This window comes from Aquarana catesbeiana, linkage group LG02, assembly GCF_042186555.1.
Source record: "Aquarana catesbeiana isolate 2022-GZ linkage group LG02, ASM4218655v1, whole genome shotgun sequence".
Taxonomy (NCBI): Eukaryota; Metazoa; Chordata; class Amphibia; order Anura; family Ranidae; genus Aquarana; species Aquarana catesbeiana.
The window spans coordinates 137,786,571-137,799,846 of record NC_133325.1 but is presented as its reverse complement, the minus strand read 5'-3'; the positions used below and the strand labels follow the sequence as shown (position 1 = coordinate 137,799,846).

General features: G+C 43.3%; 1 protein-coding gene across 6 annotated transcripts in view; it reads left to right on the top strand.

The window, feature by feature from the left end:
• Positions 1–13,276, top strand: part of LOC141127244 (hydroperoxide isomerase ALOXE3-like) — a 226,972-nt gene that overhangs the window by 147,674 nt on the left and 66,022 nt on the right. For all 6 annotated transcript variants that reach the window (XM_073613510.1, XM_073613515.1, XM_073613512.1 and 3 more), the window contains 2 exons: positions 7,817–7,986; positions 8,075–8,196. In XM_073613510.1, the coding sequence (XP_073469611.1) occupies positions 7,817–7,986; positions 8,075–8,196 (292 nt within the window). The remainder of the gene's footprint in view (positions 1–7,816; positions 7,987–8,074; positions 8,197–13,276) is intronic.

Sequence of the window (13,276 nt, the reverse complement as noted above, 5' to 3'; positions counted from 1 at the left end):
CCCAAACACTTTTTATGATAATAACTTGAATATAAGCCTTTAAAATTAGCATTTTTGATTATTCATGTTCGTGTCCCATAGACTTTAACGTTGTTCGCGTGTTTGAACGAATTTTTTGCCTGTTCGCATGTTCTGGTGCGAACCGAACAGAGGGGTGTTCGGCTCATCCCTAATCAGAAGAAATGGACAGCACCTGAGTTAAATATATGAGTGGCACAGCAAAGGGTCTGAATACTTAGGACCATGTGATATTTCAGTTTTTCTTTTTTAATAAATCTGAAAAAATGTCAACAATTCTGTGTTTTTTCTGTCAATATGGGGTGCTGTGTGTACATTAATGAGGAAAAGAATGAACTAAAATGATTTTAGCAAATAGCTGCAATATAACAAAGAGTGAAAAATTTAAGGGGGTCTGAATACTTTCCATCCCCACTGCAGATTGGGCAGGCAGGCGATTCAATTAGCTGCAGTGTATTTAATATATATATATATATATATATATATATATATATATATATATATATATACAGTCAGTCTTGTATACATATATATCCACTGTATCCAGTTTAACTAGATCTCTGACTGCAGTCCGTTCCTGGTGTACTGTTTCTAATATATTTCAGGCAGGCAGGTGATTCAGTTAGCTGAGTGTATTTAATATATATATATATATACAGTCAGTCTTGTATATATATCAACTGTATCCAGTTTAGCTGGATCTGACTGCAGTCCGTTCCTGGTGTACTGTTTCTAATATACTTCAGGCAGGCAGGTGATTCAGCTAGCTGCAGTGCATTTAATATATATATATATATATATATATATATATATATATATATATATATATATATATATATATATATATATATATATATATATAAATATATATATATATAGTCAGTTTCGTATATAGATATATTATGTATATATATATATATATATATATATATATCCACTGTATCCAGTGTAGCTAGATCTGACTGCAGGCTGTTCCTGGTGTACTTTTTCTAATATACTGTCAGGCAGGCAGGTGATTCAGTGAGCTGCAGTGCATAAAATGTATATACAGTCTCCTACATATATATATATATATATCCACTGCATTCTGCATTCCAGTCTAGCCAAGCCTATATCTGACTGCAGGCCATTCCTGGTGTACGTTTTCAAATATACTTTCAGGCAGGCAGGTGATTCAGTGAGTTGCAGTGCATAAAATTTATATACAGTCTCCTACATATATATATATCCACTGCATTCTAGTCTAGCCAAGCCTATATCTGACTGCAGGCCATTCCTGGTGTACGTTTTCAAATACACTTTCAGGCAGGTGATTCAGTGATCTGCAGTGCAATAAATATATATATATACAGTCTCCTACATATATATATCCACTGCATTCTAGTCTAGCCAAGCCTATCTCTGACTGCAGGCCATTCCTGGTGTACATTTACAAATATACTTTCAGGCAGGCAGGTGATTCAGTGATCTGCAGTGCATTAAATATATATACAGTCTCCTACATACATATATCCACTGCATTCTAGTCTAGCCAAGCCTATATCTGACTGCAGGCCATTCCTGGTGTACTTTTTCTAGTAAACTTCAGGCTGTGTTTTGCTAATAAAATTTTACAGCATGTCTGGAAGGCCACCAAGGAGAGGCAAACACTCACAGGCCACTAAAAGAGGGAAAGCAGGCTCTGTGTCTACAGCCAACAGTGCTGGTTGTGGACACGGTGCATCCTCAGCAGCTGGCTGTGGGGCACGCTTGTCCTTTTTTTCAGCAGCTGGCCAAGTTTATCCACAACATGCAGAAGAGTTGGTAGAGTGGATAACTAACCCGTCCTCATCCTCCTCATCCTCTGTCACCCAGGCTCAGAGTAGTTTGCCTGCCAATGCTGCTACCAAAGCGGCCTATTCCATCAGCTCAATGTCATCAGTCACTCCTTCCCTAGCCCCACCATCATGCACAGGGGAGTCCCCACAGTTCGACCACAGTGTCAGGTACATGCTGCAGGAGGATGCGCAGTATTTTGAAGGCTCCGATGATGGTACCCAGGTTGAGAAAGGCAATAACGTGAGTGCAGAGAGAGGGGGTGCCCAAGAAGGACAAGAAACTGGCAGTCATGTTTCCCCAGCTGCAGCATACTGCCAGGCTTGCTCCAGTGACGAGGAGGGAGGGGATGATGAGGTCACTGACTATATGTGGGTTCCTGATAGAAGAGTGGAGGAGGAGGCACATCTCCAATGAGGCAGAATGCCCTCCAGGGGCCAGCTTAAGGGCAGCCACCCGACTGCATCAGACCGCAGAGCTCTGCATGTGCAGGGCGCTGCTGACCCCCCGTGTATTTTGAAAAGTTCTTTGGTGTGGGCCTTTTTTGATACATGTGCAGCAGATCGCACCGTTACTGTTTGCAACATATGTCTGAAGCGTATCAAGCGTGGCCAAAACAGCAGCCGCTTGGGCACCACATGCTTGAACAGGCATATGTCGACCCCCCATGCAGTCCGTTGGCAACAGTACTTAAAAGACCCACACCAAAGAATAAGGCGGACCTCTCCTTGCTCCTCATCAGCTGGGATCTCCAACCCCACTATATCTTTAGTCCTCTCAGAAACCTGCACTGAGAGGAATGAAGGTGTAGATTTAGGTGTGCCAAGTACTTGCGGGCAATCTGCTATCCCTACACCAACATTCGATTGTAGCAGGCAAATTTCGTACCCCGTTGCTAAACCGTTGAAAGAAATTCGGTCCCAGCCATCCACATGCTCAGCGGCTGAATGCTAGCTTGGCTAAATTGCTAGCACTCCAACTGCTGCCTTTGCAGCTGGTAGACTCTGCCCCCTTTCGTGAATTTGTGGAATGTGCGGTACCTCAGTGGCAGGTTCCCAAACGCCATTTCTTTTCACGGAAGGCCATTCCAGCTCTCTACCGGCATGTGGAAGGCAATGTCTTGGCCTCGCTGGACAGGGCAGTCAGCGGTAAGGTGCATATTATTGCTGACTCATGGTCCAGCAGGCATGGACAGGGATGTTAGCTTTCTTTCATGGCGCACTGGGTAACTCTGCTGGCAGCTGGGAAGGATGCAGGACAGGGTGCAGTATTGTTGGAGCTTGTTCCGCCACCACGCCTCCAAAATGCTTGTAGTGGTGATTCTGCCACACCTCTCTCCTCCACCCCCTCCTCTTCTTCTTCCTCTATGGCCTCTTCCTCTGCAGATTTCTCCTCGGAACCAGCGGTGCTCCATAGGCATGCAAGGGGCTGCGCAAGCAAAAAGATGCCATGTGGTGCTTGAGTTGGTCTACTTAGGGGACAGGAGCCACACTGGGGCAGAGATTCTGTCAGCTCTGCAGGGGCAGACTCAAAGGTGGTTGACGCCACGCCAGCTTCAGCCAGGAATGGTGGTTTGCAACAATGGCACCAACCTCCTCTCCGCCCTCTGACAGGGACACTTGACCCATGTTCCCTGTACATGTCCTTAATTTGGTGGTGCAGAGGTTCTTGTGCAGGTACCCGGGCTTACAGGATCTCTGTAGGCAGGCCAGGAAAGTCTGTGGGCATTTCTGCCGGTTATATAATGCCGGTGCTCGGCTGGCTAACCTTCAAAAGGAATGCAACCTGCCCAAGAACTGCCTCATTTGTGACATGCCCACCAGGTGGAACTCAACGTTGGCAATGCTGCAGCGGCTGCACACGCAGCAGAGGGCCATCAATGAGTACCTGTGTGAGTATAGCACCAGGACAGGGTCAGGGAAGCTTGACTTTTTTTCGCCACGCCAGTGGCTACTGATCAAGGATGCATGAACTGTCCTGTCACCATTTGAGGAGGCCACAAGGATGGTGAGCAGTGACAGTGCATGCATCAGTGATACTGTCCCTCTTGTCTTCCTGTTGGAGTGCACGCTTCGTGGAATGATAGACAGGGCAGTTGAGGCAAAACAGAGGGAGACGAAGGAGGACTTCCTTACCTCTGAAGGCCCCCTTTATCCAGACAGTATTCATGCGGGCCCACTGATCACACAGGAAGAGAAGGAGGAGGAGGAGGATGAGGATTGTGTCAGCATGGAGGTGGAGCCTGACACTCAGCATCAGCAGCAGTCTTCAAGGTATCATTTTCAGTCCCCAGAAACCCATGGACTTGTACGTGGCTGGGAGGAGGTGGCTGTGGATCATGTCATCCTTAGTGACCCAGAGGACTCCGGATCGAATGCCTCAGCAAACCTTCACTGCATGGCCTCCCTGATCCCGCAAAGCCTGCGAAAGGACCCTCGGATTTGTGGCATCAAGGAGACGGATTATTACTGGCTGGCAACCCTTCTTGATCCACGTTATTAGGGTAAGGTTGCAGAATTTATCCAGCCTTCGCAGAGGGAGCAGGGGATAAAACATCTTCGGGAGACCTTGCAGAAAGGTTTGTGCAATGCGTTTTCAGAGCCTGGGAGGTTACAATTTCCTGGTCCTCCTGGACAACGTGTTGCTGAGGCTTCGGTCAGTCAAAGAAGGAGCAGTGGAGAAGGTGGCCATCTGACCAGTGGAGAAGGTGGCCATCTGACCGATGCGTTCAGACAATTCTTTAGTCCGCAACCCCAAGGTCTGATCGGTTCCAGCGTCTGATTTACATGGTGCTGGAATACCTAGGGACAAGATCATTCTCTGCACATGCACTTTTATTTTTTTGCATTAACTGTTATATGATAAGTGCGCTTGCTGGACTATGCACCTTTATTTATTGAATTAGAGGTTTTCTTGCACTTTTTTTCACTTTTTTGCACTGTATGCGATTTTTTCCATTCTATGTGACTTTTGTCACTTTGTGCGATTTTTTTCAGATCCCTATGCTGAGTGACTATCCTATTCCTCCTCAATGTTCATGTTGATAGCTTCTAAGAACATTTTTGTTTCAGGGCACCACCACCAGTGCCTAAGGCCCAATTTTTCTGCCCCTGTTTAACAGGGGCGTGTAAGTACAATTTTAGCTGTAATATTTTGCAGCAGGGCTCGTTCCTGCGCTCAACTAGAGTATCCGTGAGGGGTTGCAGTGTTGTGGCACCACCACCAGTGCCTAAGGCCCAATTTTTCTGCCCCTGTTTAACGGGGGCATGTATCAATTCTTGATATAATATTTCACAGCAGGGCCCATTCCAGCACCCACCAAGAGTAACTGTGAGGGCTTACAGCAGTGTTTCTCAACTCCAGTTCTCAAGGCGCCCCAACAGGTCATGTTTTCAGGATTTCCCTCAGATTTGAAAAGGCTGTGGTAATTACTAAGGCAGTGCAACTGATCAAATCACCTATGCAAAATAATAGAAATCCTGAAAACGTAACCTGTTGGGGCGCCTTGAGGACTGGAGTTGAGAAACACTGTCTCACAGTGTTGTGGCACCACCACCAAAGGCCCCCTTTTTCTGTCCCTGTTCAACTGGGGCATGTAATTACAATTCTTGATACAATAATTCACAGCAGGGCCCATTCCAGCGCTCACCAAGAGTAGCTGTGAGGGCTTACAGTGTTCTGGTACCACCAACACCTAAAGCCCAATTTTCTACAGTGTATATAGGGCAGGCCGTATAGTATATACAGGCGCTCCCCTACTTTCAAACATTCGACTTACAAATGACTCCTACTTACAAACGGAGGGAGACAACAGGAAATGAGAGGAAATCTACCCCTAGGAAGGGAAATTCTCTCCTGTAAGAGTTAATATGGGAAAAAGGTGTCTCTACTGATGCTTTATTACCAACCCTTGTTTCCCTAATAACTCCAAACTTTCAAAATCCAATTGTCATTGGGACAGAAAGTGAGGTGAAATCTTCTGAACAGGGGCACAGACAGTAAAACAAATGTTACAGTGGTGATAACCCTTCCCTATGTTATCCAAAAAGCTTAAAAATCGATTTTTTGGCTGGAGCTACACTTACAAAATTTACCTGTTCCAAATTACAAACAGATTCAACTTAAGAACAAAGCTATAGTCCCTGTCTTGTTTGGACCGCCTGTATACTGCTGCAGAGTATATAGGGCCTGGGGCCCCACGCCTTTTCTTTTTTTAATTTGGGTGCGGGGTTCCCCTTAATATCCATAAAAGACCCAAAGGGCCTGGTAATGGGCTGGGGGGGGGGGGTACCCTGCCATTTTTCTCAATAATTTTCATCCATATTGCCGGGACCCAACATTACATTACAGCCGCAAGCAGTTTTGAATGACTTTTATTCCTTTAGAAATGTCATTTTGTGCAGGGACTGTTCTAAACTCGGGAAACATGCGCCACTTTACAGCAAACTATAGTCACCCCCCAGGTACGATGTTTAAAGGAATATTTTTCTTTTATTTTTTCACTTTAAGCTTTATTAAAATCACTGCTCCCGAAAAAACGGCCGTTTTTAAAACTTTTTTTGCATTATACATGTTCCCTGGGGCAGGACCCGGGTCCCCAAACACTTTTTTAGGACAATAACTTGCATATTAGCCTTTAAAATTCGCACTTTTGATTTTCCACGTTTGGGTCCCATAGACTTTAACGGTGTTCAAATGTTCACGCAAACTTTCGGTCCGTTCGCATGTTCTGCCACGAACCAAACTGGGGGGTGTTCAGCTCATCCCTATTCAGGAGGAAGGATTCCTCATATCTTCCTCCATGTTTAAGAGTTGGGGAGGATAAGTATGACATTAAAGAGGAGGTCCAGTCTGGGTGAAAAAATTAAAAGTCAGCAGCTACAAATACTGTAGCTGCTGACGTTTAATATTAGGGCACTTACCTGTCCAGGGAGCCCGCGATGTCAGCACCCCAGCCGATCTTCAGATCGACTCCCAGGTGCTGCCGCTGTCATTCCTGGTAAGGGAACCTGGTAGTGAAGCCTTTTGGAGGATGGTGTATGAATCAAGCTTCCAGTGGCCTTTTAGACAGATAAAAGTCAGAAATACCAACAGCTCTTTGAGAGGTAATCAAAGTGAAAAAAATGAACCCTTTAGCATGTATGCACATAACATGAAAAAGATCTAGGTCAGTTCATGAAACTGTGGCTGGAAATGTAAAGATCCTGCTTTGTCTTCTTTTTTCCATCATTTCATTAAAGTGATTGTAAAGGAAATAAAAAAAAAAATGGTATTGTTCAGAGCGATCCCTTACATACTTTTCTGGAGTCCCGCACTAGTGCTGTCCACCCCTCCTTTACTGCGGGTGCCTTCTCAGAAATCCATGTGCTGATGGGGCACCCATGCAGGCACACTCCTGAGCCAGGCTGTGTGCATCCATATACACACACAGCACTAATAAGACCCCACCCCCTCTTACTCCTCCCAGGAGTTTGACAGCAGTGGGAACCTATTTCTCCTGTGTCTCCTATAAGACCAGGAAGTGGAGGAGAAATGCTGCAGCCAGTACAGCACTGGAGAGATGAGACAAGCCAGGTAAGTGTTAGGTAGAGAAGGGGAGTGAAAAAGGAAGTGGGACATTTTTTTTACCTCAAAGCTGGCCCAAACAAACTATTTCCCTCACTAACATGTGCGGCTGCTAGGTGTGCTGTATAAACTGTATGTAGCATCAGCTACATATGGTATACAGCTCTGTGTTCTGAATGTGAGACGAGACCTTCCTGCCTCACACCCGGAACAAGATAGCGTTGGTCTGAGTGTCACTCAGGTATTCAAAGAAAACTTTATATTCTATCAATTAATACAAATCTTACTCTGATTAGCTGAGTCAGAGAGGTGGGCTGATGATGTTACAATCTCTTCTCAGAGGAAGCTTTGAATGGCTTCTTTTACAGTTGGCAATTATGAATATTAACCACATTACCCTCTGGTATTCTCTCTCCAGGCTTGGGTGTTTGGGGATGGGGGGATTCCATTACTCCTGAAAAGGGCCATGGAAGGAGTGACATTTCATAATCTGTGTCTCCCTGATAACATTGTAAGCAGAGGAATGGAGTCCATCCCAAACTACTTGTACAGGGATGATGGCATGAAGATCTGGTTAGCTGTGGAGAGGTAAAGATCTTTTATTTGATTCCTGGAAAGGTGGTACTCCAATACTTAAAAATATGTCTCTTGATTCTGATCCTGTTTTGTTTTTTAGTTTTGTTTCCAATATTGTTAATTACTACTACTACAGTGATGTGATGGTCAAGGAAGACCCTGAACTTCAGGCCTGGGTGGCTGAGATCTTCAAGGAAGGGTTTCTTCAAAATTGTTCTTCAGGTAAAATTTCTGCTGTTTCATTATTAACTATCAAACTATTCAAGATCAATTAAAAATGCCAAAGCATCCTGCCAAGAGGATGCATTTTTTCCTGCATTAAACAAGTTTTTAGGCTGACAAGAAGCACCTGACTCAAACTGCTTCTGAAGTATTAGATCAAAGCTGTATTTATTTAAAAGGGTTGTAAACCCTCACAGTTTTTCACCTTAATGCATTCAATGCATTAAGGTGAAAAACCTTCTGTGCTGCAGCACCCCCAGACCCCCCCTTTTTCTTTTCTTACCTGAGCTCGATCGTTTCAGCGACGGGGACGAGCACAGCAGCTCCAGCCGCTGTCTCGGGTTCTCATTGGATAGATTGACAGCAACGGGAGCCATTGGCTCCCGCTGCTGTCAATCAAATCCAATGACACGGGAGATGGGGGGGGCGGGGCCGATTCCTGCTGTCTGTGTCAATGGATGCAGCAGCAGGACTCGGGAGCATGCCCGCACGAGTGCCCTCATGGAAAGCGGCTCTTCGTGGGGGCACTCAAGAAAAGGAGGAACCAGGAGCGCCACTGCACTCCGGGGTGCCGATGCTAGTGGCCGACGGTCGCGATGGCCGCTGGCCACAAGTTATCGCAGGCACGAGAGGCAGAACAGGGACGTGTGTGTAAACACACAAATCCCTGTTCTGTTCTTTGAGGAGTGACAGATTGTGAGTTCCTAATAACTAAGAACCACGATCCGTCATCCCCTCTAGGTCAGTCCCCTCCCTCTACAGTTAGAAACACACAGAGGGAACACAGTTAACCCCTTGACTGCCCCCTAGTGTTAACCCCTTCCCTGCCAGTGACATTTTTACAGTAATCAGTGCATTTTTATAGCACTGATCGCTGTATAAATGCCAGTGGTCCCAAAAATGTGTCAAAAGTGTCCGATGTGTCCACCACAAGGTCGCAGTCCCGATAAAAATCGCAGATCGCCACCATTACTAGTAAAAAAAAAAAAAATAATAATAATAAAAATGCTATAAATCTATCCCCTATTTTATAGACGCTATAACTTTTGTGCAAACCTGCAAACCAATCAATACACACTTATTAGGATTTTTTTATACCAAAAATATGTAGAAGAATACATATCAGCCTAAACTGAGAAAAAATGTGATTTTTTTTTTTTTTTAAATGGTGATATTTATTATAGCAAAAAGTACAAAATATTGTGTTTTTTTTCAAAATTGTCGCTTTTTTTTGTTTATAGTCCAAAAAATGAAAACCGCAGAGGCGATCAAATACCACCAAAAGAAAGCTCCATTTGTCGAAAAAAAACCCAATGGGGACTGCTAGTTGATGCTTGTCCCCAGTTTGCCCTAATCTTGCAAGCTTCTCATACCCTCTGACACTCTCGATTCAGGCATATTTATTGCAGACAGCAATACCTGATCTTTGACTTTTGAATCAAAGTTTTTCTTGTTTCTTTGCCCTTGAGCAGAAGAAGCCTCCCCACCTCTTCATAAACTAACTTCAAGTTTCAACGTGATTGGGTTTGCCAAACGGCAGTAAATTTACTGATAGTTTCTAAAAATCAGTGATTTTTTTTTACAACTGTCTGCAAATATCAGGGGCTGATAATTTGTTATGTTGTGTTGACTTTTTAAGTGTAAAGCAGGCAAATTATTTGTTAGGAGTATTGTCAGCGTTTCCATATGTTTATACTGTTTAACCACTTCAGCCCCTGAAGGATTTGCCAGGCCATTTTTTGCGATACAGCACTGCATCATTTTAACTGGCAATTGTGCAGTCGTGCGATGCTGTACCCAAACAGAATTGACACACTTTTTTTCCTACAAATAGAGCTTTCTTTTGGTGGTATTTGACCACCTCTGCAGTTTTTATTTTTTGCGCTATAAACAAAGAGCGACAATTTTGAAAAAAAGAAAAACGTTTTCTTACTTTTTGCTATAATACATATCCAAAAAAATAAAAATAAAAAAAAATGTATTCATCAGTTTAGGCCGATATATATTCTTCTACATATTTTTGATAAAAAAAAATCGCAATAGGCTTAAATTGATTGGTTTGCGCAAAACTTATTGCATCTACAAACTATGGGATAGATTTAGGGACTTTGATTTATTTTTTATTGTTTTTTACTAGTATTGGCTGCGATCTGCGATTTTTAGCAGGACTGTGACATTGCAGCGGACAAATCTGACCCCAAATTACACTTTTTGGGGACCAATGACATTATTACATTTATCAGTGCTATAAAAATGCAGTGATCAATGTAAAAATGACACTGGCAGGGAAAGGGTTAACAGTAGGGGGCGATCAAGCGGTTAAGTGTGTTCCCTGGGTGTGTTCTAACTGTGGGGGGGGGTGGGCTGGCAGGGACATGACAGTGATCACTGTTCCCAATCACTGGGAACAGTAGATCTATGTTATGTCTCCTGTCAGAATGGGGATCTGCCTTGTTTACAAAGGCAGATCCCCATTCTGCCTCTCTACTAGACGATTGCGGGCCGCCTGCAGACATCAAGTTCGCCAGACCCGTGGGCACGCTCACGCTCCCGCCAGCGGCGCCGCGTGCCTGAGCTACGGCGATTTGTGCAGGAGAGCCAAACTGACAACTTATAATGCTGGCCGATGGTCGACTAGTGGTTAAATACCAGTTATCTTAGTTTTTAATAGGAGTTCTGTAAAAAAAAAAAAAATGTGCTTCGTCAGTAAATTTGACATGTTTTGTCAGTAAAAAATGCTGCGGAAGGTTGGCAACACTGAATGTGATCTGTTGACTTATTCCTTATAGTAGGCTTAGGAAGTGTGGTCAATAGAAGTCCCAAAATCTAGATCGACCGGGAGTCAAGCCTTGCTCCCAAACATCAACCTGTAAGGGGAATACCCGGTAGCATAAATCACTGTGCTGTTGTAGGCAGTGTTAATGCAGCCTGTCTGTTAAAGCCCCGGTCCCCTGACTCTATTAGCAAGCTGTACTGGCTGAGAGATGCAGTCTCCCATCAATCCCTCTTTTCTATATCCAGTTCCACACATTACACTCATTCACACTATCTTTTTGGCGCCCTCTGCTGAACCTTTTCTAAATCAAAAACCCACTTCCTTTTCAATTAGTTTTTATTGAAAATTCAACAGTAAAATAATACATAGTACATCTGAGAGTTATACAATACTGCACAGGTTGCACCTCTTCATCAGCAGGGAATACAATACCAAATCGAGTTAGTAAGAAAAATAAGGAGTTGTTCCTTTAATTGAGTCAAATGATCGCGTTTACCTTGTGACCATCCTAAGCAATGGCATCGCACCTGTGATCCAGGCACCCCTAATGGGTTCTAACTGTGCCACAGACCACTGGCCCGCACAGACAAATCGCACATGCACACTTCCATATGACTGTTGCTTACTATTTCAATTATTTGTTATAATTCCCCTAATCGATCTATTATGTATTTGGGTATATCTCCCATAACTCATACAAAAATTAAGAAAAAGAACACTTTAACAGTTTAACAGAAAGAACGTTAACAAGTTACATGTACCATCTAAAAAATGTGTGTATCTAATAATGCAAGTAATTTACCTATCCCTAATTGGTAGGATATTGCGCTACCCATGATAGATTAAATTTTGGGATATTATGGCTTTTTATGGCGAAACATTTTTCATATGTGTATTGTGTTTTAACTCTATTTATAACTTCTGACAACAGAGGAGTCTCTTTAGATTTCCATTTAGAAGTTATGGTTAGTTTTGCTGCAATTAGTATGTGAGTAATTAGAGATCTATATTTGTTTGGGATTAAGTGCATTCCTATGTTAAGAAGTGGCAACTGTGGCGAGGGTATAATAGTTTCTCCCGTAACTTTATTGATTAGGGAAAACTCCTCCTTCCAAAAAGTTCTGACTTCCTTGCAGCTCCATAGAATATGTAGGATGCATCCCCTTCCTCCGCAGTCCCTCCAGCAATTGGGAGAGGAGTCTGGGTAAATCTGTGCCAGTTTTACTGGCGTTAAGTAGGTTCTATATAGTATTTTCAGTAACAATTCCCAGTGGTTTACACAGTGGGAGTATCCAAAGTGGGATTGCATGGCCATTTGCCAATCCTTCTGTGTATAGACATTACCCAGCTCCCTTTCCCAGTTTTGCATGTTTGAGGATTTATGAAAAGCACCACTATATTGTAGCTTGTCATAAAACCATGACAGTCCTTTTGTGCTGTCTCGGTCAGAGTTCAAGCGTGTCCATGTTTCCCTGTGGATATTATAATGTATATTGGGGTTGTTTTTATGAAAGTAGGTGAGTTGGATAAAGGGGAATGAAGTGGGTTTGGGGTATTTGGTAACCAGTTCTCTATAGGTCTGTATCTCTTCTCTTATCCATGGCTGAACATCAAAATTCAGCATAACGTGTTCGTATATCTGCAGTGGAAATTTGTGCATTTATCTTTAGTATCTTGAGGTACCACAGCATGCAGGTTGTTCCACGCTAGTAGTGTGGCGTCTATGGATGGGAAAGGCTTATGTATTGACTTCAGATGGGTCAGACTTGACAATAGCAGGGTCGGCGGGCTTCTATTACCGACTATACACTTCTTAATCTGGACCCATAGTTTATCAGAGTTGGTATGAAACCAATCTTTAGTTTGATCCAGTCAAGCAGCCAAGTAGTAGTTTTTAATATTAGGGAAGTTTACTCCACCATTTAATTTATGCTTCATTAGTAAAGGAAATGAAATCTTGTTCATCTTCTTTCCCCAAATGAAGCGCCTGAAAAGTTTTTCTACCTCTCTAAAGAAATGATCTGGTATAATGATTGGTATGGTTCTAAAATAATATATGATTTTAGGTAGCAGTGTCATTTTGAGAGCCGCAATCCTCCCAAACCAGGACATTTCAAATTTTGATATATGTTGCAGGTCCTGTTTAATTGTTTCTAACAGTTTACGGAAATTAGCTTCATATGTGGAAGCTGTTGGGTATGATAGAGTAACTCCTAAGTATGCTAAATTATGAGGTACCCATTGAAATGGGAAGGTTCCTTTAAGATGCTCTTTCATTTTCTTTGTCAACCATATCGCCAGAAC